At 34.1% G+C, this 26,559-nt stretch overlaps 1 protein-coding gene and 1 long non-coding RNA gene across 3 annotated transcripts in view; one reads left to right on the forward strand and one right to left on the reverse strand.

The window, feature by feature from the left end:
• dock4a (dedicator of cytokinesis 4a) overlaps window positions 1–26,559 on the reverse strand; it is a 199,976-nt gene that overhangs the window by 7,351 nt on the left and 166,066 nt on the right. For both annotated transcript variants that reach the window (XM_073943142.1, XM_005170698.6), the window contains 9 exons: window positions 21,919–22,002; window positions 18,995–19,114; window positions 17,009–17,136; window positions 13,555–13,675; window positions 11,595–11,676; window positions 11,371–11,480; window positions 10,391–10,466; window positions 10,243–10,304; window positions 6,524–6,938 (listed from right to left, as the gene is read on the reverse strand). In XM_073943142.1, the coding sequence (XP_073799243.1) occupies window positions 6,534–6,938; window positions 10,243–10,304; window positions 10,391–10,466; window positions 11,371–11,480; window positions 11,595–11,676; window positions 13,555–13,675; window positions 17,009–17,136; window positions 18,995–19,114; window positions 21,919–22,002 (1,188 nt within the window). In that variant the 3' untranslated portion in view covers window positions 6,524–6,533. The remainder of the gene's footprint in view (window positions 1–6,523; window positions 6,939–10,242; window positions 10,305–10,390; window positions 10,467–11,370; window positions 11,481–11,594; window positions 11,677–13,554; window positions 13,676–17,008; window positions 17,137–18,994; window positions 19,115–21,918; window positions 22,003–26,559) is intronic.
• LOC141380960 (uncharacterized) overlaps window positions 11,361–26,559 on the forward strand; it is a 15,724-nt gene continuing 525 nt past the window's right edge. Inside the window, exons 1-3 of the long non-coding RNA XR_012400399.1 lie at window positions 11,361–11,507; window positions 17,367–17,440; window positions 25,240–26,559. The exon at window positions 25,240–26,559 is cut by the window's right edge and continues 252 nt beyond it. This is a non-coding gene — a long non-coding RNA (uncharacterized lncRNA). The remainder of the gene's footprint in view (window positions 11,508–17,366; window positions 17,441–25,239) is intronic.

Consider the following 26,559-nt stretch of genomic DNA (forward strand, 5'->3'; position numbering starts at 1 on the left):
CCCAATCTTCTGAAATTGCCCAATGTTGCCTTTTTAAAATAAATCTGTTACGTTCCAAGTGCTGAGTAGATTTCAATTGTTCAAGCCATAATTTGGCCGTTGGAGAATTAACATTTTTCCAGTACAATAATAGCAGCTTTTTGGCTGTAATCTAATAATATGCAAGGAATTTCTGTTGTGCACTGCTCAATGAATATGTATAGTCAGAATTTCCTAATATAATAAGCAATGTGTCAGGATCTACATGTTGATCAAGAACATCTGAAAGCACTTTAAAACCTCATTCCAGAATCCCTGTATTTTATGACAGAATACAAAACTATGAGCTAAATCAGATTCTTCTCATTAGCACTTATCACAGATGGGAGATATATTGGGGAAAATCCTTTGTAATTTCTTTTTGGAGAAATGTAGCCTATGTAGGACCTTGAACTGGATGAGACATAGTCTAGTGTTGATTAATTGTTTATTAATATGCTCTAAGCTATTTTGCCAAATCTCTACTGAAATTTCGATGCCAATCTCTTGTTCCCATTCTTCTCTGATTATCTTTGTAGTGGGGGCAGTAGCTGCAAATACCCTTTTATAAATTACAGATAATTGATGTTTGTGTCCCCTGAACCATGAGACAATCATCAGCAATTGAGGGCGGGACCTCCTCTAGGGAAACATTGTGTGTACGCAGGTAATTTCACTCATTCATTTTCTTGTCGGCTTATTCCCTTTATTAATATGGGGTCGCCACAGCGGAATGAACCGCCAACTTATCCAGCATGTTTTTACGCAGCGGATGCCCTTCCAGCCGCAACCCATCTCTGGGAAACATCCACACACACTCGTACACTACAGACAATTTAGCCTACCCAATTCACCTACACCTCAAGTCTTTGGACTGTGGGAGAAACCGGAGCACCCGGAGGAAACCCATGCGAACGCAGGGAGAACATGCAAACTCCACACAGAAACTCCAACTGAGCAGAGATTCGAACCAGCGACCTTCTTGCTGTGAGGCGACAGCACTACCTACTGTGCCACTGCGTTGAAAGGTTTTATTACTGTTGTGATTTAAGAAACCTAAAACCCCATCCATATAAAGGTCTTTAACTGTGCTTATACTCAATTTCTTCCATTGATTAAAGCAGGGGTTTTCAAAGTGTGAGACGCGCCTCCCCAGGGGGGCGCAAGAGCATGTCTGGGGAGGCGCGGCGAAAAAATATAATATAATAATAATATAATTATTAAGTTTAATTATTATATGTATTGTTTATTATTTTTAAACGTTTTAATTAAACAAAGCTAAAAAAAATAATACGTCAAAAATAAGAAAACCTTTTTTACGCAGAAGGCCATAGCTGTGAATTCGCTTCTGTTTGGCAAGCCCGCCAATACAGGTATATGCCTGCTAATCATGCTGCTAATACAATGGATCGGTTCCTGAGACCCCCCGATTCAAAGCCTTCAAGTTCAGGGCTTAAACCCAAAAGATGACGATATGATGATCAGTATTTGAGTTTAGGATTTACGTGGACAGGACCAGCTGATGAACCACGACCTTTAAGTGTGGTTTGTCAAGATATTTTGGCTAATGACAGCATGAGACCCGCCAAACTTCGGCGACACCTTGAAACCAAGCATGATGAGGTAGCAGGAAAACCTCCAGAATTTTTTGTGTGTGTGTGCGTGCGTGTGTGCGTGCATGTTTGGGAGGAGGGGGGCGCCAATGGATAAGTTGTGTCAAAAGGGAGGCCCACTGTCTTAGACTTTGAAAAACCCTGGATTAAAGGTTGTATCTAATTTTGAAGGAAGAAATTATGGATTATTTGCAATTGGGATTAAGAGAGAAAGTGATTTTATTTTAAGATATTCTCTTAATTGTCTCCAAATACACAACTGATTCTTTATAACAATACTATTAACTACTGTTTGGTCTACTATCACTGGAGATAATAATATTAATGCAAGATCATAAGGATGGCAGTAGTCTCGCTCTATCTGAAGCCAGTCTGAAGCAGTAGCCAACTGTTTCAACCATAATGTAAAAATTTGTATATGTGTAGCCCAGTGCTTAAAGAAGGACTTGGGTAATAGTGTTGGATTACGAAATAAATATAATATTTGAGGAAGGAAATTTTTTTTTATCGTATTTATTCTGCCAATTACAGTGACCGGGAGTGTCTTCCAATGGTCTATACAAATCTGTACTTTAGACAATAAGGGTTTGAAATTAGCTTTCAAGAGTAGAGAGTATTTACAAGTAACTACAATTCCAAGGTCAACTATTTTTTTCTGTGGAAACTAATGGAGACGTATTATATGTATTATAGATGGATCTTTCAAACCAATAGGCATAAGTTCACTTTTTTCAAAATTAACTTTAAAGCCAGAAAACCTCCCAAAAGTATTAATAACCTTGAGTACAGCAGGGAGGCTCACTTGTGGTTGGGTGATTATAAAGCAAAATATCATCTGCATACAATGATATCTTATTAATAGTATTTGAAATATGAAAACCATGTATGCAAGAATCAGATTAAATGGCTTCTGCAAGGGGCTCTGCTGTTAATTTGTACAAAAGAAGCGAAAGAGGGCAACCCTGTCTGGTCCCTCTTTTAGGATAAAAAGAGTCTGAAATTGTTCTATTTGTTAAAACGTGCTAATGGACTACTGTACAAAATTTTTATCCAAATAATAAAATCATCTCCCAAATCAAATTTCTCAAGGACAGCAAACAAATATTCCCACTTTTCTCAGTCGAATGCCTTTTTGGCATCTCATGATATTAAAATCAAATCGTCTCGGATCTTGCAAAATTATTTTAAATAGACTTCTTAAATTATGGATAGTGCTTATTCCTGGAATAAATCCATTTCAGTCTATTTTAACCAATTTATTGATTAATTTACAGAGTCTATTAGCAAGTGTTTTAGACAATATTTTCTTATCAACATTGAGGAGAGATGTAGGTTAATATGCCTCGACTTCTTCTGGATGTTTATCTTTTTTAGACATTACTGTAATAATAGCCTCAGAAAAGTTGGAGGTAGTGCAGATTTTAATACTTGTTGAAAAGTTTTAAGCAAATATAGAGTAAGTATGTGGCTAAATTTTTTATATAGTTCAGCAGGCAGCCCATCTGGACCAGGAGTTTTACCGTTTTTTTTTAAGTATTTATTGTGATCTTTAATTCCTCTATAGTAATGTTTTTATTAAGAGATGCTTTGTCCTCAGGAGATAACTTGGGGAGATGAGTCCATTGTTTGCGAGTCCAACTCAGTTTCTGAGGAATATAACTTTGAGTAAAACTCCTTAAAACATTTAATTATCTCTTTATTTGCGATACGGTGAGTCCAATGTTTGGTTTTTATTCCATGGATTGTTCCTTCACTATCGATTTTGCGCAACTGTCTAGCTAGTAATTTATGGGGTTTCTCTCCAAATCCACAATTTTTCTGTTTTACATGGTGAAATGTTCTATTCATTTTAGCAGAGACTATATTATTGTATTCATACCTTAACAGTAAAATTTTCTTACAAATATCTAAAAAGGGGTTTAGTGCAATTTCAATGTCGGTAGATTTGAATTTTCTAAATCATTTAGTTTTGTTTTGTATAGTTTGTTCTCAGACCCTTGATATGATAAAACACAACCTCTTATAAATGCTTTTAACCTTTCCCAGATTAATCCTGGTGATGTTTCTGGCTTATAGTTGTAATGAAAAAAAATGTCCAATTGTGAACTTATAATGTGGGGTCAGCGATTAAATGAGGGTCCATCCTTCACAAGGGACGAATAAAAGATGTTTGATCAAGAATGACAAATGAAACAAGAGAATATTTGTCTAAAAAACTTTGGTTTCTCATGGTTTGGACTGTACAAATTTATTAAAGTAATTGGGAGGCCATAAATCTCACCAAATAAAATGATGTAGCGTCCTTCCCTGTCTGTTTCCAGATTTAGTTTAAATTGAACCCCTTTTCTAAATAAAATAGCAACCCCCTTAAATTTAACTGAAAAAGGAGATTGATACATCTATCCTATCCAGCTACCCTTCATTTTTTTTTTGGAATCTTTTTTTAGATGAGTTTCCTGCAAAAAAATTATATCTGAGGAAAGAGACTTTAAATGTGCTATTGTCTTGCTTCTCCTAACCGGATGATTTAATCCTTAACATTTCATGAGATAAATTTGAGACCATTTCTTTTACATTGAGTTGTTATTTTTTTCTTGATTTAAAAAAGATCAAGTCAATCATCTTCACTGTTTGTTTACTATAAGGTATCTTAAACAGGCTCCGTTCCTGAAACTAAAACATTAACCCCGTCATCTAACCGACAAACCACTCGTGGCATGGCTTACTCATTTGTAAGTCGCTTTGGTCATTTGTAAGTCGCTTTGGATAAAAGCGTCTGCTAAATGACTAAATGTAAATGTAAATGTAAATGTGGCATGGAATTACACACACACAAATTTAAATAAATAATAAACGTTAGTCAAAAACAAACTAACAATTTAAAAAATATCAAACCTAAACTTCCAAACACAATCACACAGCAGCAGCACAGCTCCGTAATAAAGAGTTTCAGAAGAACAACTCAGTAGCTTATAACATACTGAAACGATTCCTTTAGATAGTAATGCTCGAAGTTGAAATTTAAAAGTCAAGTTATTCTTATCTTATCTTGAGTCCGACATCCTTTACACTGGTCCTGGTTTTTCAAAGTTGCTTTCAGCAAACCTAACCTCTTTGCCGTCATGTGATACCTTCTGTTTAGCAGGGTATTGCAGTCCATATTTCCCTCCTGGTTGAATAGTGCGCGTCGCTTTACCACAGCAGGTGGATAGTTCTGAAAGATGTTAATTCTTTGTGCCTTGAAGGCAATCTGTTGCATCCTAGCCAACTTTTGCATTATTTCTTCCATCTTGTGAACATCATGGAGGCACAAAATGAAAGCACGAAGTGGTTTATCATTTCCAGGACGGGCACGATCAACAAGTGGAGGTTTCACTAATAACAAGGCTTCTGTCAGGAGATGGACAGCGAAATCTCTAGACTTCACTCCGAATTCAGCACCCTCTTTCATGTTCAGTGTGTGGATATTTTACCTTCAGCTGAGGCTTTCGAGGTCTATGCATTTTTCAGTAAGTTGCTCCACGCTGAGCTTCAGTTTAACCAGATCTTGTTCCATCTTAACCATTGTGTCCGACAAAGTGGAAGTGTAACTTTCCAGGCTTGTTACTTTCGCTGCATGATTATTCATCGTAACTTTGATCTCCAAAACTGCTGCGTTGGCCTTCTTTTTAAATGCTGATAGTTCTCCTCTGATGGTGACAGCAAGTTGCTTGATCTTCGAATCTGTAATTTCGCCAATGTATGATTTGATTGAGGTGATTGGTCCGGGTTTTTCGAGATTTTGCCGACATAATAAGAAAACTGGACAAATTAAATCCTGAAGTCGGTTAGTAGTTTCTAGAATGTGTGACTATATGTATATTGGTGCTCACTTTCTTTTACAAGATTTTTCACAGAGCTGTCTTGAGGTGCGTGCTACTCGCTCATCAAAACTGGAAGTCTCTCAAAACTTTTGTAAATTCAGTTCTAATTTCCAGCAAACGAATAAATAAACAATAATAACAAGTGTGGTCAAAAAACCCATATGGGGAGTCATGCGTCACAAAAACTTGTAAGGTGGACAAATCTCAACTAGTTTTGATAATATTAATAACATAATTAAATTGCAAACTGTCAGGAATAAACTGAAAAAAGCCCCCCGACATGAAAAAAGCATGGAGGCAGTGTTTTTTATAATTATGTAGAGAATAATACATTTTATAACATTTTAACGCTTTTTTTCATATGTAAAGATATCTGTGTATTGCTGTACATCCTGTGTGTATTAAACAATCAGACAAGCTTCTATTTAGTCAATGGCGTGGCCTATTTCAGTTTCTCAGAATAGCAGCGCACCAACAATGTGCCTTAACACTCCTCCTTTATAGACCAGCACACCCATGAGTCCACAAAGTAGAGCAAATGGATTTACTATTTAAACAACATAGTGCAAAATGTGAAAATTAGGGTTGTGCGGGTCTGAAAATAATAACAAATCTCTCCAAGCATGTCAAACATGCCTTATGGCGCCAGGTGTATGATAGGCCCAAAAGGTTTAATAACTAATTTGTCTTTTTCCATGATGACAATACATTATTTTACTATATATTTTGCAGCATAATAGTTCTCAATTTGAAGTGCAATTTAAAAGTAATTCAATAATTGGTGGTTCATTCTGCTGTGGTGACTTCTGATAAATAAGGGACTTATAAATGAATGAATGAATGAATGAATAATTTATCATTTCTATGACATTTCATGGTTTCTCTATTAATGAGATTTACCTATTAATCCACAACTCTCAGCCCTCTAAATAAATCCACCTCCCTGCAATTGAAAACATTCGCAATTATGATACATAACCTACAGTAATTTTACAGTCGAGGATTGCAAAAAATAGTCCGTTTAGTTACCATTGCCACACTACAGCTGTGAAACCTTTCTGGGTGTGGGCCGGTGCCGTGGCTCAGAATTAATCCTCTGTGTACGGTTCAGCTGGGGTTTGGCACTCAGGCTGGGGTTTTCGGTACTCGGTGGCACTGACAGACTGTGAGGCAGTGGCGTCGCCCGCCGAGGGTTGTTCCGCTCGTACACGCTGTAGGGTGGAGGAGTCTTGCTGCCCCTGCGAATCGGCATATCTGTGGGCATGGCGGGTGGTAGAGGAGGGTCGGCTGGTGGCAGGTCAATGCCGCATGTTTCAGAGACACTGCATCGGCTGAGGGATGAGATGCCACTGCTGTAACTGCCGGAGCGGGCAGGTGAATGAGACGCCAGACTCCCCATCGGCAAGCCATCGGTCGGGGAGGGTGTCAGGGGTGGCACCATTGACTGAGGAGCAAAATAATCAAGGACAAACAGTTATTAAGAATTAGTAAGTTTTCATGCTAGCTGTTCATACACAGTAGGACTGCATGCACTCTATAAAATAACTTATAGGAGGAACTCAATTTAATTGAGGGCAGGATTTCCATCCAATTAATTTGTGTAGAACCAACAACAACAAGAAAAAAACTATTTAGACAATTAAATGCAGTTGAGTTGATCCAACTTGATTTTGTCAAATAAAAGTTTAAATACATTTGTATTTTTATTTAACTTAACTTATGATCTGGCATGTCTATTATGTGTTTTACATTTCAAAGTGTCTTTGTTTTATTTGGAGTTATCTTAAATGTACTAATAGAGCCATATTTCATGAGTTACATTTAGAGTTAATTGAGACTGATCTCAGAACTAACTTTAAGAAAGCCTTTGCTCACTAAGCAAAGCAAAATCTGCATGGGTGCTTCTCCAAGGTGGTCATCAAAACTCAAAGCATTACATGAAACTCTTCTAAATCTTCAAACTAAAGTGAAGATTAAACTCTAACATGTCTTTCTATTCACTTTAAACACATAAGATTACTTTTATTGTGAACATTTCCCTCCCTTAATTCAATCCCACGCAAAGCATGTTGGGAACTACAACTCCCCTATCCAGGTAGTTGGACCAACACAGTTCCTTCATGTTGGACTAACACAAAACGCTTGTTAACTTAATGGTTCACAAATTTAAGTGGACTAAACATAGAACAAATAAACTGGCCAAAGAAGGTAGAAGAATTGTGTTGTTTCAGCTCATTTTAAACAGGTAGTTTGAACAAGGAGCAGTAATCCTTTTTTTGAGTGTGATATATGGGGAAAAACTGACTACTTATACATCATCACTGCATTAAAACAAATCAACTTTCAAACAAAACTACTCCTTTCATTTTAGAATTGGGAATTCCATTCAAATATATCTTTTATATCAAATCATCTTGTGTACAAAACTACTTTTTTCACTTTAGAATTATGAAATCTTACTATCCTTCAGCTTAGTCCCTGATATCTGTTATATGAAATAATTCTGTTTATCTTCTCTTCTCTAGCTACTGTTCAAACCATCACTTGATTAAAAAAAACCTTTCAAACAAAATCCCTCCATTCATTCTAGAATCATTCATTTCTACCGAATATATCTATTATATACAGTAAAATCATTTTGTCTACCTCAAGGCTCAGTACTTGGACCTCTAGCTACATGCCATTACTTCATTTTAAAAATGTTTAAACAAAACCATTTATTCTAGAATTGCAAATTCCAACCAAATATATTTTTGTCACTCACTATCCATCACCTCAGTTCCTAATTTTATATCTATTATATGAAATAATTGTGTTTACTTCAAGGCTCAGTGCTTGGACCTATTCGCTTCTCTAACTTTAAACAAAACCACTCCATTCACTTTAGAATCGTGAATTCTTACCAAATACATCTTACTCACTTTCTCTCCTTTAGCTTAGCCCCTGATTTCCCAAATATATCTATTGTTTAAAATAATTTTGTTTACCTCAAGGCTCTGTGCTTGTACCTCTTCTCTAGCTACACTGTAAAACCCCAAAAGTTAAGATAACTCCGTTAGAGGAAACCGATTGCTACAAACCATTTAAGTTCAAAACTGTTCCCCAAGTGCTTAGACCTCTTCTTCTCTTTCGATATGCACCATTACTTCATTAAAAAAACGTTCAAACAATACCAATTCATTCATTCTAGAATGGTGAATTCCAACCAAATATATCTTACTCACTCAAAATCCTTCACCTTAGTCCCTCATTTTAAAATATATATGTTATATGAAATCATTTTGTTTACTTCAAGGCTCTGTGTTTGGACATTTTCTGTTCCATAGCTAAATGCCATCACTTGATTAAAACAAACTTTAAGGGCTCTATTTTGGAGGTCCATGCGCAAAACGCAGGGCGCAAATGCTTTCAGGGCGTGTCAGGACGCGTTTTTGCTAATTTAAGGACGGGAAATCTGCCTTGCGCTTCGGCGCATGTTCTAAAAGGGTTGAGTTTATTTTCTTAATGAGTTATAGGTGTGTTTTAAGAATAAACCAATTAGAGTCTCATCTCCCATTCCCTTTAAGAGTCAGCTGCATTGCGCCAAGAGTGCATTCACTATTTACAGGACGCAAAGTAAGTCTAAGTGGAAAAAATGAGCATTTCACAAGAAAACAGTTAACAGTTAACAGTTTTTTAACAGAAAACTGTTAAACAGAGCATCTACTGCGTGAGAATGAGAGATAATGGATCACTTTCACTTTCGCTCTTGGATAGGGAAACCTTTACGCACAGACATCAATTAGTTTATAAATAAATAATTTTGTTTGTTAAGTTTCGTTTCAAAACTATTTCTAAATTCAGTTCTAATTTCCAGCAAATGAATAAATGAATAATAATAGCAAAATGTGCTCAAAAACCTGAGTTATATCCTAAAACACATGCTTTGCCCCGTATGGTCTAAAACCCGACAGGTGGGCAAATCTAAGCTTGTTTTTAATAAAACAAATATACATATGGATAGAATAAATAATACTGCTAATAATAATAACATTATACAAAAGCAAATTGTTATGAATGAACTGAAACTTGTGGGCTAGAAAATAATGTTTTGTAATATTTTAATCCTTTATATTTATATCCTATATCTATTCTTATTATATCCTATATATATCCTTAATATTTACATTTTTTCATATGTAAAGATATTTGCCTATTGCTCTCTTGTGCGTATTAAGCAGTGTATAAGCGAGGCGCAACTCTGCGCCGGAGTTTAGACCGGGTTAGTTTTGGTCTAATGAAAAATCTATTATAGTTTGTCAAAATAGCAACGCGCCAGCGGTCCGCCTCAGAACACCTCCCTTTTTAGACCAGAACGCCTATGGGCGCAAAAATGAGCGCTAATGCATTTGCTATTTAAACAGCGTAGCGCAATGCCTCAAAACGACTCTTGCGCCAAGCTTAAACTACCAAAAGACTACTGCGTCACGCCTTGCGCCACACTGCGCCGGGTGTATGATAGGGCCCTAAAACTTTTAAACAAAACCACTTCATTCAGTCTAGAATTGTGAATTCCTTCCAAATATGTACATCAAATCATCTAGAACTTTAACTTATTCGCTTCTCTACACGTCATCACTGCATAAAAAAAAACAACTTTTAAACAAAATCCATTCATTCTATAGTTGTGAATTATTTCGAAATATACCTTCCATATCAAATCATCTAGTAAACATTAGTAACTGAGTAAATTAAGCCTAAACGGTCACCTTCTGTGGGGACCGGGCAGTGGGCATGGGGGACAGTGACCTCACGGTCTTGCACAGAGATCCTTTGGAAGACACAAGAACAGAAAGACTTGTTAATGAGCTGAACATGAGCGATTAATGTGTATTAGTTGTCAGAGAGCTGCAGTACCTGTCTCAGGTGTGGGGAGATTGGATTCACAGCGTGATAATACTGAATCCACTGGTATCTGGAAGGGAATCATTCGCTGCAAAGCATAAAGAGACAAAAAGACAGAAATCCAAATCAATCCGCTACACCTTTTTACTATATCATCTCTCTTTGGATGCTTAATGAACATTGAGAGCTGGATATTTTAGGACAACAGACAGATTATTAATTTCATACAGTAGATTCATTAGGGCACTTTACTTTTAAGAAGTTTGAATAGAATTTTAATGCGTAATATACCTACAATAATACGTATTTACAATATTTGATTACATTTTACATTTAATTGTAATTTTTTGACTGCTTATCATTTACACTTTATAAGGTACACCTGTCCAACTGCTCATGAATGCAAATTTCTAATCAGCCAATCACATGCCAGTAACTCAATGCATTTAGGCAGGTAAACATGGTCAAGTTATTGGTGGTTGTTGGTGCCAGATGGGTTGGCTGAGTATTTCAGAAACAGAACTGATCTAATGGGATTTTTACACACAACCATCATCTCTAGGGTTTACAGAGAATTGTCTGAAAAAGTGAAAATATCCAGTAAGCGGCAGTTCTGTGGGTGCAAATGCCTTGTTGATGCCTTGAGTACCTTGTTGAATCTATGCCATTAAGGATTAAGGGAGTTCTGAAGGCAAAAGGGTCCAACCCGGTACTAGTAAAGTGTACCTAATAAAGTGGCCAATGAGTGTTTGTGTAACACACACTCAAACACGTGAATTTAGATATGCTCAATACATGTACACCGAAATCTCAATGGACTAATCGGATTCAATAATTTATGTTAAGCTAAAAGTGCTCTAGCCAGATATCGGCAGATTGGATAAAAAAAAAATGGTAAAACTCAGCTATTCAAATTTAGGTGACTTGTAAAACGAGCATATTTCCATTGTTTCTTTCGTATTGTGTTTTTTTTTTTTTGCAGTTGTCCTGACCTGTGAGGGATCCAGTGGGTTTGGGAAAATGCCGCTGCAGAGTCTGTCCCGTGGAGAAAGGCAGGCATTATCTCTGGTGTGTTTGTGCTTGTCAGACGGCAGTGGAGAAGCTGATGAAAAGAAAGAAAGATAACAGAGTAAATGAGGCAGTGCTGTAAAATGCTGGTAACTGTGCTGCAGCCGCTGTGAGAACGGTTTGCTTCTGCTCTGTTGAACTGAATCACCTCTGTTGCTGGAGGGAGCAGAGCTGTTCACATTGTGGGAGCCGGAGTGATTTGAGCTCAGACTTGAGGTAGATGGACTGGGCTGAAAAAAACATAACATGTACATAATGTGATAAGTAGTAAATGAGCTGATATAAATATAGTTTATTTATATATAAAAATGTGTACACACACACAAATATATACACTCACATATCTACAATTGAAATCAGAATTAATAACCATCTTTGAATTTCTTTGTCTTTTTCAAATATTTCCAAAATGATGTTTAGAGCAAGGAAATTTTCACAGTATGTCTGATAATATTTTTTTCTTCTGGAGTAAGTCTTATTTGTTTTATTTTAGCTAGAATAAAAGCAGTTCTTAATTTTTTTAAATCCATTTTAAGGACAACATTATTAGCCCCTTTAAGCTAATTTTTTTCAGTAGTCAACAGAACAAACTATACAATAACTTGCCTAATTACCCTAACCTGCCTAGTTAACCTAATTACCCTAGTTAGGCCTTTAAATTTCACTTTAAGCTGTATAGAAGTGTCTTGAAAAGTATCTAGTAAAATTTTATTTACTGTCATCATGGCAAAGATAAAATAAATCCGATATTAGAAATGAGGTATTAAAACTGTTATGTTTACAAATGTGTTGAAAAAATCTTGTCTCCAATAAACAGAATATAAGGAAAAAAATAAACGGGGCAAATAATTCAGGGGGGGCTAATATTTCAGAGTTTAACTGTATATATATATTTTTAATTTATTCAGCCAAACTCTAGGTCTGGCAGGAGCACTTTTGGGTTAGCTTGGCATAAATTATTAAATCGGATTAGACAATTAGCATCTCACATGCAAAAAAAGTGCTCTCTTTCCATAATTTTCCTATTTACAGATTCACTCTTTTTTAGTTATATTGTATACATGTATGTGTGTGTGTGTATACAAGTGTGTATACACACACACACATATATATATATATATATATATATATATATAATGTTTAAAATGTTTTTAAAAAATTAAAACTGCTTTTATTCTAGCCGAATTAAAAGAAATAAGACTTTCTCCAGAAGAAAAAATATTATCAGACATACTGTGGAAATGTCTTTGCTCTGTTAAACATAATTAGGGAAATAATTAAAAGAAAACAAACAAAAAAATTCAAAAGAGGGTTAATAATTCTGACTTCAACTGTATGTATATATATAAATGTATATTAAGAAACTCGAACTTGACTATACTAAAAAGTGAACAATAAACTTACATGTGATGATGAGACTTCAAAATGCTATTTTCAGATTATACATGACATATTTATTGATAACCCATAATATTTGTGTATAAATACATAATAAATAAATTTGAAAGGTTTGTATACTCCGTGAAAAATGTTTTTAGGGAAAAATGACATTGTTTTTAAAATTACCCTATAAATACATATTAAAGTAAACCAAAATTAACTGTATTACAAATAAAAATTTTAAAATAAAATAAATTCTATAAAAAAATATTAATTACTAAATACTAATTGAAAAAACTTTAAAAAGTATTATATTATGCTGTATTACATAAAATTATTATAATATATTTGTTAAATATTACAAATTTGTATATATTTCCACAGCAACAACAATAGAAATATGTCTGCAATTTTTGATCATTTTAGTCACAAAAAAAGAAAAAAAAAGTTTTTCTTTTCACAAAATCCAGGAGGGACTGATTATTTAGCCGTTCAATAACATTAAACAGCATCAACAGAGAGATAATTTATTCACTGCTGCATTTTTTTGTCCATAAAAAAAGATCCTTTTTTTAATATTTCAACTTGATGACAGCTGACAGTACTACACACACCAGCTGTCAATTCATACCAACTGAATAAATAAATAAATTGAAGATTTTTTTTTATTTTGGCTGGCAGTGTTACTTTCGGTTAGTTAAAACAGCGAGTCTCTTTGAGCGTCTCACTTGCATGTTGAAGACCTCATCCGAGCTCTCAGACTGGCCTGTGATGTTGCTCACTTCGTTTGAGGCCTGCGATGACAGTGAGGATGAGGAGTATCTGTTGACGGCTGGATAACTGAGAGGGCTGAAACACACGGGTGAAACACATTATAAATTTAGCAAATGTGTGGGTGTGTTACAGCTGCCAATCAAATCTAAACAAAACATTTGCTCTTTTGAACAGCATCAACATGAAGTGAAGTATAAAATTCTTTATCTCAACTTAAAGGGTTAGTTCACCCAAAAACAATATTTAGTCTGTTTTTTCACCCTCAAGTGTTTGCAAATCGTCATGAGTTTCTTTTTTCAGTTGAACACAAAAGAAGAGATTTTATATAATCTCTCTAAAACGGTACCTACTTCAATAGTAGGAGGAAAAAACACTAAAGAAGTCAATCGCTGCCCATTTCCAACATTCACTGTAAAAAATGCTGGGTTCCACACAATTCCCTCATCCTGTCCCAACACAATTTTTTATTTTACAAATTTAAGTAGATTGAACATAAAACAATAAATCCCCCCCCCCCCTAAAAACATAAGAATTGTGTTATTTCAACTCATTTTAAATAAGTAGTTTTGAACAAACAGCAAAAGTCATTTATTAAGTGTTGTCCAAATAGCTTCTTCCATGTTGAACTGAAAAAAAGAAACTCAAACAGGTTTAGAACAAGTAGAGATGAGTAAATGATGATAGAATGTTCATTTTTGGGTGAACTTTCACATTAATTTTGGGTTCACACCAGACGTGAATCATCGCATCACTCCTTCCAGATTACTTGCGTACGGTGGCTGAGAAAGCTCAAACATGCTGCAAGTTGAGAAAAAAAACAGTTTTTTAAATACTAGCTTCCCACCAATGTGAATTTAAAGGTGCTGTATGTAAGTTTTTGACTATTCTAAAGCATAAAAATACCATAATATGTTTGCATATATTTTTGAAACATGCTAAATGAACATTCTTGTTTATTTAAAAAACAATGCTGAAGTCAGATATTCTGCTTTAATAATGTGTTTCGGAATGGCTGTCTTTGTTTTGGTCCCTTTATCCTACCCAGAGCTAGTTTAGCTAATTATATTTCAGCACCCCGGGTTGCCTTGGTGGAAAACAGCGCATATTATTCATTCAGTTAGGAAGGCTCTCAAAGTATGTAAAATGCGACCTCTGGTGGACAGAAGCAGCCTCCAGAAATGAGATGCAGATTCAGTTCCACATGAGGTGGTTATTAATTAGCAAATAATATAAACATTAGGTGGGCAAGTTACATTGTAACCATGTATCCTAACAATACGCTACGTGACGAGATTTGCAGTGATAAGCAATTTGACCAAACAGACCAATTTGCGCCAGACCAAACAGAAATTTAAGAACAGCCATTCAGAAGCACAGAATATACGTGCACTCATTCCACTCCTTTAAAATGGTAAGGCTTAATATCTAATTAATAGATATTAAACCTCTTTATTATTAAATGTACATGCTGAATCACTGATACGTGCTGTTGCACTAACAAAGTTCTAAAGTTCAGTTCTATAGTGTCCAACTTACATACTGCAACTTTAAGTATTTGGTTGAGTGGATAACATAGGTTAATTGAAATGCAAAAACAGAGATGAATTTCTGCTGGGCGGCACAAATGGTGCAAAACGCGGGACATGTTTGTTGCGAGTTCAGGGTATTCAGTACAATCAAAATTAATTGGCACAAAGTTACAAAAATGTGTTCTAAAAGTGAGACCAAACATGCTGCAGGTTCAGAAAATAGAAAAATCAAATAGGAAAACACTAACAAACTGAGAAAGCTTTTTCATCAATTTAACAACACAAGCGAATGGAAATTCTCACAGTGCAAATACAGCAACATGCTGCAATTAAAAAACATAAAAAAAACATGACAAACCCGGCTGCTTCCTGTTTAGAGCCAGTGGTGAGATCTGAGGTGTTTTTTGTTTGTATTGTTTATCTTAATATCCTGGGGTCTGATCTTCATACGTGGATTACTCAATTAGCTGGATTTGGATATTGACTATTTGACACGATCCAGGATTGTTTTGTTCTTCAAAAGTTGTTGTCATAGCAACAGTTCTGGTAGTTTAAACATGTTCTGTTTTATATATATATACAATATATATATATATGTATATATATATATATATATATATATATATATATATATATATGTATATATATATATATATATATATATATATATATATATATATATATATATATATATATATATATAATTATTATTATTATTAATAGCCCCCTTTGATTTTTTTTTTCTTCTTTTTTAAATATTTTCCAAATGATGTTTAAAAGAGCAAGGACATTTTCACAGTATGTCTGATAATATTTTTTCTTTTGAAGAAAGTCTTATTTGTTTTATTTATCTTATTTTTGTTTTATATATATATATATATATATATATATATATATATATATATATATATATATATATATATATATATATATATATATATATATAATATATATATACATACAATTGAAGTCAGAATTATTAGCCCCCATAAATTATTAGACCGCTTGTTTATGTTTTCCCCAATTTCTGTTTAACGGAGAGAACATTTTTTTCAACACATTTCTAAACATAATAGTGTTAATAACTCATTTCTAATAACTGATTTATTTTATATTTGCCATGATGACAGTAAATAATAGTTTTCTAGATATTATAGACACTTCTGTACAGCTTAAAGTGACATTTAAAGGCTTAACTAGGTAAATTAGGTTAACTAGTTAGGTTAGGGTAATTAGGCAAGTTATTGTATAATGATGGTTTGCTCTGTAGACTAATGAAAAAATATATAGCTTAAAGCAGCTAATAATTTTGTCCTTAAAATTGGGTTTTAAAAATTAATAACTGCTTTTATTCTAGCCGAAATAAAACAAATCAGACTTTTGCTAGAAGAAAAAATATTATCAGACATACTGTGAAAATGTCCTAGCTCTGTTAAAAAAAATCAAAGGGGGTTAATAATTCAACTGTATATTTGTTTTAGAACTCGCAACGAGTTTGTTTTTCTATGTTTTGTATGTGCTGTGAACATTTCCAATATTCTGTGAAACATTTTCTTTGTCAGCAGTTTTCTATTTTTGCCTGTTTATTCCTAACTTGCCACTATAGTTGTGGGATATTTTTTTCGCCTCACGTAAAGTAAAACTTGTGTGGAAGAATGGATTGAGCCAAATACAGTATATTTGTGGCAAACATGTCCTGCATTTTGCATCATTTGCACCAACCTGCTAAAAATGCCTCTATTTGTGCATTTGCCTTGTCTTAATTATTGAGTATGATACCTACTTGCTGAAAGAGTTACCTTCAAATTTGTTGTGAACCCAGCTTAAAGAACTTTATTTTGCATCACAAAATTCTACCCAAAGCTAAAATGACACAAACCTTCGTCTCGCCACAATTCGTCCTCCTTCTGGGCTGATGGCATTGGGTACGGGGGTCCTGCATGTGCGTGGACTGCCATTTGCAAAATGAAGCGGACTCACTCGAACATAAGCAGGAAACTCTTGTGGCTAAATGACAAAATATGAACAGTTTTAGTGATCCGTTGGCTTGAATGTAAAAAATATTGTCACTATTTCTTAAGGGACAGTTCACAAAAAAATTTGTAATCCCTCTAAATGCATCTAAGATTTAGGTGTCATTTTTCCTATCAGTAGATCATTAAAGAAGGTTTTTAAATGTGTACTGTTAAGAGCTGCCACAGGTTTAAGAAAATAAACAACAATATAATTTATTTTAGGGAGCAGCATGGTGGCGCAGTGGGTATTGCTCTCGCCTCACAGCAAGAAGGATGCTGTTTCGAGCCTCGGCTAGGTCAGTTGGCATTTCTATGTAGAGTTTGGATGTTCTCTCCATGTTGGCATGGGTTTCCTCTGGGTGCTCCAGTTTCCCCCACAGCTCAAGCACATGCACTATAGGTCAACTGGATAAGCAAAATGTTCTGTAGTGTATGTGTGTTAATGGAAGTGTATGGGTATTTCAAAGTGATGGGTTGCAGCTGGAAGGGCATGCGCTGCATAAAACATTTGTTGGCGGTTCATTCCGCTGTTGCGACCCTTGATTAGTAAAGGGACTAAGCCGAAAAGAGAATGAATGATTGAATGAATGAATTTATTTTAGAGTGGACTATCCCTTTAAGAAATGTTTAAGTGAATGTCTATTTATATGATAATTAAAATTTTTAATAAACATAGCAGAAAGAGTGTTAGGGCCCTACCATACACCTGGCGCAATGTGGCGCAAGGCGCGACGCAATTGTTGTTTGCTAGTTTCAACTTGGCGCAAGAGTCGTTCTGCCGTTTTGTGCCTTGCTGTTTAAATAGTGAATGCATTTGCGATCATATGTGCACCCATAGGCGTTCTGGTCTAAAAAGGAAGGCGTTCTGAGGCAAATTGCTGGCGCGTTGCTATTTTAAGAAACTATAATAGATTTTTCAATAGACCATAACAAAGCTGGTCTATTGTCCAGCGCAGAGCGTGTTATTTGTGCGCCTTGCTTACACATTGCCTAATACACACAAGATGTAGAGCAATACACAAATATCTTTACATATGAAAAATAATTTAAATATTAAGGATATATATATATGCCCTCTTCATCTCGGGGGGCCTTTTCAATTTCGTGACAATTTGCTTTTGTATAATGTTTTTATTATTAGCAGTATTATTTATTATATGCATATTTATATTTGTTTTATTGAAACAAGCTTAGATTTGTCTACCTGTCAGGTTTTCGACCATATGGGGCAGCATGTGCATTTGGATGTAACTCAGTTTTTTTTAACACACTTTGTTATTATTGTTCATTTATTCGTATGCTGGAAATTAGAACTGAATTTAGAAATAGTTTTGAAACAAATCTTTGTGCTTAACAAACGAAATTAATTATTTATAGGCTAATTGATGTCTGTGTGTACAAGAAGTTTCCCTATCCACGAGAGAGAAAGTGAAAGTAGATAATGAGATGCCTTATCTCTTATTCTCGTGCTGCAGATGCTCTGTTTAACTGTTTTCTCGCTAATGAAGCGTTCAGTTTTTCCACTTACAAAGTCCGTTAGCAAATGCGCTATGGTGTGACGCAACTGGCTCTTAAAGGGACTGAGAGATGATTGGTTTATTCTCAAAACACACCTATAACTCATTAGGAGAACAAGCTCAACCATATTAGACCATGCGCCACGGCGCAAAGCGGATTTTTCTGTCCTTAAATTAGCAAAAGTGGATTCTGACAAGCCCTTAATGATTTTGCGCCCTGTGCTTTGCACTTTGCGCATTGATCGTCAAAATAGAGCCCTTAGACTTTTCTTTGACCATGAAAAAAACATAAAAATTCAGCTTCAAAAGTGTGTTAATAAAGTGTAAACCTACTTGAATTCCCAAACTGGAGCGCATTACATGAAACTGGTCGACCAGCTTTTTATGTAACGGCTTCATGTCCTGTGGGACGAACTTCTCATGCACAGCTAAACCAAATTCCAGAATATGAGCCTGTAAACAGAGAAACACTCTTATTATTCTTAAAAACATTAATATTCACAAACTACTTTTAAAATAGTTTAAAACACATGCAACATTTTCATTAAAAAATTCTGGCAATTTATGTTGGTTTTGAATAACTTTTTATTGATTAAAACTTTGCATTTAATTCGACAAACTGTCATGTGGTCCAAGCAAAATAATATTTCACACATCTTTATCGTTAATCTCAAAAATCCTTTTTAAAAAGAATTATATATCTAAAGTTACTTTAAGAATATTACAATTGTCTTGATGCATAGTTTATATTATTGACCTTTTTGGGTTTATTCATACGTTTTTTTATAATTGTATGAATAGACATTTATTACAGCTAAATTAAAAATCATTAGCGCCATTTGAAGCAATGTTTCCGGTTTTGCTAGCAGTCGCAGAAACATGACAGCCTCAGGACATTGGATGGGTAAAGTCTAGATCCGATACATGGTCGGCCGGAAGTGCGATATGCCCATTAATATAGCAGCTTTTTTTTATGAAACTGTATAACAATTATTAATATTTTAACAGTACTGTGACGGTTAGGTTTAGGGTTGGGGTGAGGGTAGGCATTAAAAAAATACAATTTATTGGGTAACTTAATAGATAACATAAATAATACTCTGCATAACTACTGTTTTTACAGTGCTGTGACGATTGAGTATCTGGTGGGGATAGATGTTAATAAAATACAACATATGGGAAATTTATTAAATAATATAAATATTTCTCCTTAATTTCCATCCACAAACACATTCGATCTAGCAACAACCCATTGGATGACATTCACACTCAACTTCACACTCAACACTCTCAGTCAACTTTCTATTCTATTAAAGCATTTCAGTTTTCCACTAACCCCTAAATGTTCCAATTTTAAAGTTGCAAATATTTTCAAAACAGTCAGTCTGTAGAGCAGTAGTTCTCAAACTGTGGTACGTGTACCACTAGTGGTACGCAGGCTTCCTTCTAGTGGTACGCGGACGAATGAAATATATCATGTACATGCTACATATATTTTAAAATGTATCAAAAATTATGTATATGATGTGCCATATATGACATATAGCCTATATTTATGAGATAATCTGCCACGTTTTATTTACTGTGCAGAGTTGTAGCTACTTTACTGGGCCTACTACGCTACTGTATTTCAATACTGCTCATTATGGTGGTACTTGGAGATACATTTTTTTTCTGAAGTGGTACTTGATGAAAAATTTTTGAGAACCACTGCTGTAGAGAATAGAGTGTGTTTACTTTCTGAATCGTCAGGATAAAGTTAGTTCATGTTGCAGTTTGTTTATCTGCTTAGAATATTTTTATTATTTATTTAAAGAACAGCAAATAACATTTCACAACACAAAAAATATAAATGTCAGGGGGTAATTATAAATAAAATACAAAATGTACAAATGTAAAAATTAAATAAATACATTACAGAGTTCACAGTTTTTTTAAAGTGAGTAGGGCTTTCTTGTATAAAGAGTCTCTGATACTGGAATTTTACAAGCATATTTCAGTCATTAATACCTTAAAATTACATTTATGAATGTGCAATTTTGTTAACAATAAAAGTAAATTAAATAAAAAGAATTCCTCTTAATTAGGATAGACAGTAATGCCAAAAAGTAAATTTTCCCATGATGTTTTGAACACTGAAATTTCTAATACATTTTTGCACCTCTGCCTCTTGACTGAGTATGTACAATGCTAAAATAAGTGTAAAACCATCTCCTCGTGTTCATTGCATAAATACAATTTACATCAATTCCACTTTAAAATTTTTGTTAATAATGTTTTGCTGGATAAAATCTGTGGAAACCTTTCTAGGATATTTCTTTAATTTTATTTCTAACTTGATATTTCTGTGGTAACGGCTACACTTTTTCCAGCAAACCAATTCACTTTTTAATAAAGACATCCAATAAGATTGAATCTAAGGTAGAAGTAAGATTTATTTTTTTGAAAAGAATATGAATAGCTCTATAGTTTTTCTTGGTAATTACTTTAAAAAAAAGTTTTGCCAACCTACAATTTAGTAATATCAAAAGATGATGTATCAAAAGGATAATCTTGATACTACTAAATAACAAGGGTCTCTCAAGGAATTCAACCAATAACAGTTGAAAGTTTGCTGGGTTATTGAGATTTTGTAATGAGAAAGGAATTCATTGTAAGAAAAGTATACCATCTTTATTATATGACTGACTAACAAAATTAATTTTGTTGTCAAACCAACTTAATTTTTTTAAGTGATTTGGATTTGTATAAATTGTGTATTATTCCAAATGAAATATCAATGTGGGGAGAAATTATGCTTATATTAATGACCATTATAAAAGCACTTGTTTGTGGAAGGCAGATAGCTTATTTGGAATTTGTCTATATTATAATTATACATCAAAATAAAACTAAGACCACCAATATTTGATAAAACATGATCTCGCTTTGAAGTGCATACTGCACATGAACGTACCCCTGCATATAACCTGAAACAAAAGATTTTCATTCTGTCTAATTAATTTCACCCATGATTTCCTCTGTCCTTCGTCTTTCAGGAAATTATGGAAATTGAGGTAAGGGTGTCGTTTTTTTTAGTTGCAGCCGGGAATGCTCTGTTGCATTGAAACCGGATGTTGTGACACACTCTTTCGCTTACCGGAACCAAGAAGTGTGAAAAAGGCCTATTGCATTCAAATATATTTTCAAATCAATTGTCTAAACAAACAAACAAACAAAAAAACATTATGTTGTTGACACAAATATGACAATTGTACCTGTTCAAACATCAGTTCTCTAAGACGAGTAATTTTCTCTCCATCCTCTGGATGATTTGCGATATAATCCTTTGCAAAGAATGCCTGTGAAAGTACATAAAGAGATTAGTCGATTATTTGCTTTCAGCCAAAAATTAAAGGCATTAATGTTTTGTCAATCAGTATTACATTCTCAGGTCTTTAGTGACCTGGACCTGTATTTCGAACACAGATGGATCTCTATACTATAAGCTGCAATAGTCAAAAAAAGCTACTGATATTTCAATAACAATTGCACAAGAATAAAAAAAAGCATATTTAGTTACCTTTTGGAACTTGGAAGGGTTCATTATGTTACACAGATAAAAATATACTTGCATTTATACATAGCTCGGGTCACTAATGACCCAATACACTTTTTTTTACATATCATCACCTTAGAATAATAAGGTTCTATCTGACATTTTTGTCAAAATTGAGTTATTAACATTCTTTTGAAATGCCAATTTATTTACATTATGGGATGTTTTTTTAATAAGTTGTTTACATTTTAAGACTTTTTATTTAAAAAATAAATGTTACACTCATACTGTTTGCTACATGAAATGCAAAAATTTTGAAGCTCAATATCTCAAAATCTGAACGCAGATAGAACCTTATGATTCCAAGGTGACACTATGAATTGGAAAAGGACAATTTAAAGTTTTTGTCTTTTAGCCCTTTCATAAAAACATTTACACCAGTGTAGTTAGCCCATTCAGAACACAAGTCATCAGCTGCTAAATTCAAATCTTCTCAATAGAGCTGAGGCATAGAAAGAGACGTGCGGTAATTAATCACTGTTATTAAATAAATAATATTTGTTATTATTGTGTTTTGGTTTCAAAACAAAACATAACATTTACGGTTTTCTAAAATACACATTGATGTCATTAATACATTTTTTTACATTTATAATTGGAGGTCATTCATGCAAGATAAACACTGCTTATGTTAATAGAATGTTTGTTTATTCCTCTACATGTAAAACGGTCACCTACTTCCACCTATTTAAAAATAATTAAATGAATTATCATGTTGTAATTCCAGCAGCTGTTGATTGATCTCTCTTGCAGCGTAGACTTAACATGGTGGCGCCCCCGTTACTCATTATTGATCAGATAACATGATGATTATATAAGCTGTTAAGATGGTGAAATGCATGTTCTTACAAGCATTTGCAAATTGAATTTCAGATATTTTACAACATAATTAGGACATTTCTCATTATTTGTAGAAAAGAGATAAAAGAAGGAAAACACCACTGTGTCACATGTTAAACTTGAAGCACCGCCAAGGGAATTTTAAAGTGATGCATTCTAAATAAAGTTACATTAAAAAAACTCACACAGGGGAGGCAGTGGGAGTCTTTAAAACTTACATGTGAAAGGGTTAATTTTGTTTATAATGAATAGACAGAGGAATGGATCTGTACTTCTAAAAGGGATGGAACTCTAATGCTGGATTCACATCAACTTCACACGGATTGTGTCACTTGCTCTTGTTTCTTGCATTCTGTTTGAATGGGGAAACATCAAATTCTCAAAAACCACTTGCCAAAGTTATGATTACATTTCATATTATGAATAACCAATAAAATTAAACAACAACCGTCTATTTAGTTTCATTTCAAATTTTTCATATCACACAAAATCTGCAGAAACTCACACTTAGTCCGAGCCCCTCTCCTGGAGAATTGTCATTCTATATCTATCGCTGATTAGCTCCTGTACTAGAAGGCAGGCTTTATTTGCCATATAGTGTTCATTGATTGGCTCCTGTACTAAAAGGCGTGGCTTCATTCGCCATATCAAAGAGCATAGAATCATCAAGAGGCAACACTCTAGTGCAATTTGGGAAACAGCCACTAGACGGTGCAGCAGACATTTTGGAATGAAAATTTCAATATAGAACAACAGCATATTAGCATTTTATAAGTTTGTAAAATAAACTATTAAAAATGTTGATGATTGTCAGTGTGTTGTATTGTCGTCTTTCAGGTTGTATATCAGCTTTAATGCGCTTTTTAAATTAAGAAATAAACAACAAAGAAGCTACTTGCCATCGCAACAGCAATAAGATCCAATAGACAGCAGACCGCTTTCACTCCAAAATGGCAAAATCCGGGCTGTTGCTGGGCCCTGTTGTTGCACTGGAACATTCTATTAAGTGTCGCCTCTTGGTCATTCTAAGCTCTTTGGCCATATTGACAGTTACACTTTTCCACATTCAAAAGTATACGAGTGACATGTCTTGTGTATTCTGTAGTCTTTTAGACTTATGCGTAACCTACAACAGTGATTGTAACCTACAACGTTTATGCCCAAATAAATTAACTGTTATCTTAACTTTTGAAACCTGGACAGATCTATTTTGTTGTGCAGGATAAATATGCTTAATATATATATATATATATATATATATATATATATATATATATATATATATATATATATATATATATATATATATATATATATATATATATATATATATATATATATATATATATATATAATCTTGATGGTTCTGGGGTTTTGTCTATCCAAAATGATCTTTATTTTGTATTTTCTATTGGATTCAAGTCAGGTGATTGGCTGGGCCATTCTACAGCTTGATTTTCTTTCTCTGAAAGCATTTGAGGGTTTTCTTGGCTGTATTTTGGATCTTTGTCTTGCTAAAATGTCCACCCTGGTTTCACAGTCATCATCCTGATAATATAGATGTTTGACTGAAGCAGCTAATGTTCATTTACACTGAGGAAGGGCAGAGGGTTGCTAAAGAACTACTGAGAGATTTCAGCTGCTGTCTGGGCTTTCACTGCTTTTATACACCTCCCTTTCTTCATATGTTCAATACTTTTTTCTTGTGTCATTTAATTTTATTACCCATAACTTCATTCCTTAAGATTTGTTTTCTTTTCATATATGTGTATCTTTGGTTGTTATTAAACATGTGGTGAAAATTTTAAGTCATCAGCACCTTCAGAAACATGTTTTCTGAGAAAACGGTGACACGTTAAATAGTTATTTCCCCCACTGTATGTTTGTAATAAACAGTAGTAGAATTAATGATGTTCTGAGTCACTAAAGACCCTAAGTCTTTAAAAAAATTTACACAATTGATAAAATTCACAGCCATTTCTCTCCTGTAAACTAACCTGAACACTAACTCATTTCTCAGAAACACCGGTGCAACATTCAGAATTGCAGAGGAAATGGCTTAATTAAAACTCTGATCATCAAAAAAGCAAATTATCAACTAATATCAAAACTGACTGACATTTTGATTTGGCTTTCACAGCTTGATGACAAGATCCACAGCTTTGTGCTCTGCGGTAAACTCATCATCTGTGCAGTGAGGTGCATGCTGGGATTGAGGAGGACCCCCGCAGTTCACTCTTCCCTTTTAATAGACTTAGTTAAAGCTTACACTCACAAAAGACCAGTGCTCAACATGCTGTTGCTTGGTAACTGTCAGAAATACGCGCAGCAATCGGCCCTATGAAGTGTGAAGATGTAGGGTAGTCATTAAACATCCACCCGAATGCTCTTTTGTGGGTTTCGCTTCAAAACAACACACAGAAACCACTCTTTCATCTTGGTAAAAAGAATGAAAGGTGAAACTGAAGTCAGCTCGCTCAGACCATTAAATCACTTTACAGACAATTTATGTTGTCAAGTTGGTGAGGCAACAACAAAGTCAAGGCGTATAGCTCACAACAGTTCAAAGGGTTCAAGTTTTTGACTGTCTCATGCCACTAAAAGTCATAAAAATGTTTTTTTTTTCATATGACATTGAAACTTGGATGATTTATTTTGACAAGGTTAAACTATTTCTTTTATTATTCTTTGTGTAGTGGTTTTACCTAGAATTGCTATTAATTTAAATAGACCCATTTCACAAGCATCTTAAATTTTTAAAAGGTTTTAATAATTAGATAAAAAATGCAAGAGCATTTATATGAATTTATGTGTATCATCTTTGCTTCAAATTACAAAAAACAAATCACCGCTTGTGCGAGGTGTTTCTAATACAGCGTCTGTGGGTCAAGACAGTACATTTGATGTTATTCTCTCCTTTGGTTGCCGTCATCAGTCTCACAGTTTTTTTTTTCTTTTTCTGAAAGTTTTCCTAACTATGATGACTTTCGCTACTGAGAAACCCGGAAATGTGAAAAGGGTCTATTTAGTCACGTGAAAATGAACTTATTGTAACTAAAATGAAATATTATACAGCAAATTTACAGAATAATAAAATATTTAGTCAAATATAAAAAAATTAATTTTCGACATTGGCTACTGTTTATTTGCAGATTATAATTGAAATTTCAGCTCTTTTGAAATTTCAGGGTCTTTCAGCTCTAGATCAACTGAAAATGAATTTATCTGTATTTATTTTTAAGTAGAATAACTTTAGTTTGAATAAAAAATCAGTTGAATATGTATTTAAACAGTTGTCTACATTTTTACGCTACGCATAATGCACATTTATCAACTGTTTGTCTTATAAAATAATATAACCTTTTAAGTCATATTGACTTTAGCTAAAGTGATTTACAGTACGTTAGAGAAAAAAAATAAAAAATAATTTGACATGAAAATAACATGCATGTAAATGTTT

This window comes from Danio rerio, chromosome 25 (assembly GCF_049306965.1).
Source record: "Danio rerio strain Tuebingen ecotype United States chromosome 25, GRCz12tu, whole genome shotgun sequence".
NCBI classification, from domain to species: Eukaryota; Metazoa; Chordata; class Actinopteri; order Cypriniformes; family Danionidae; genus Danio; species Danio rerio.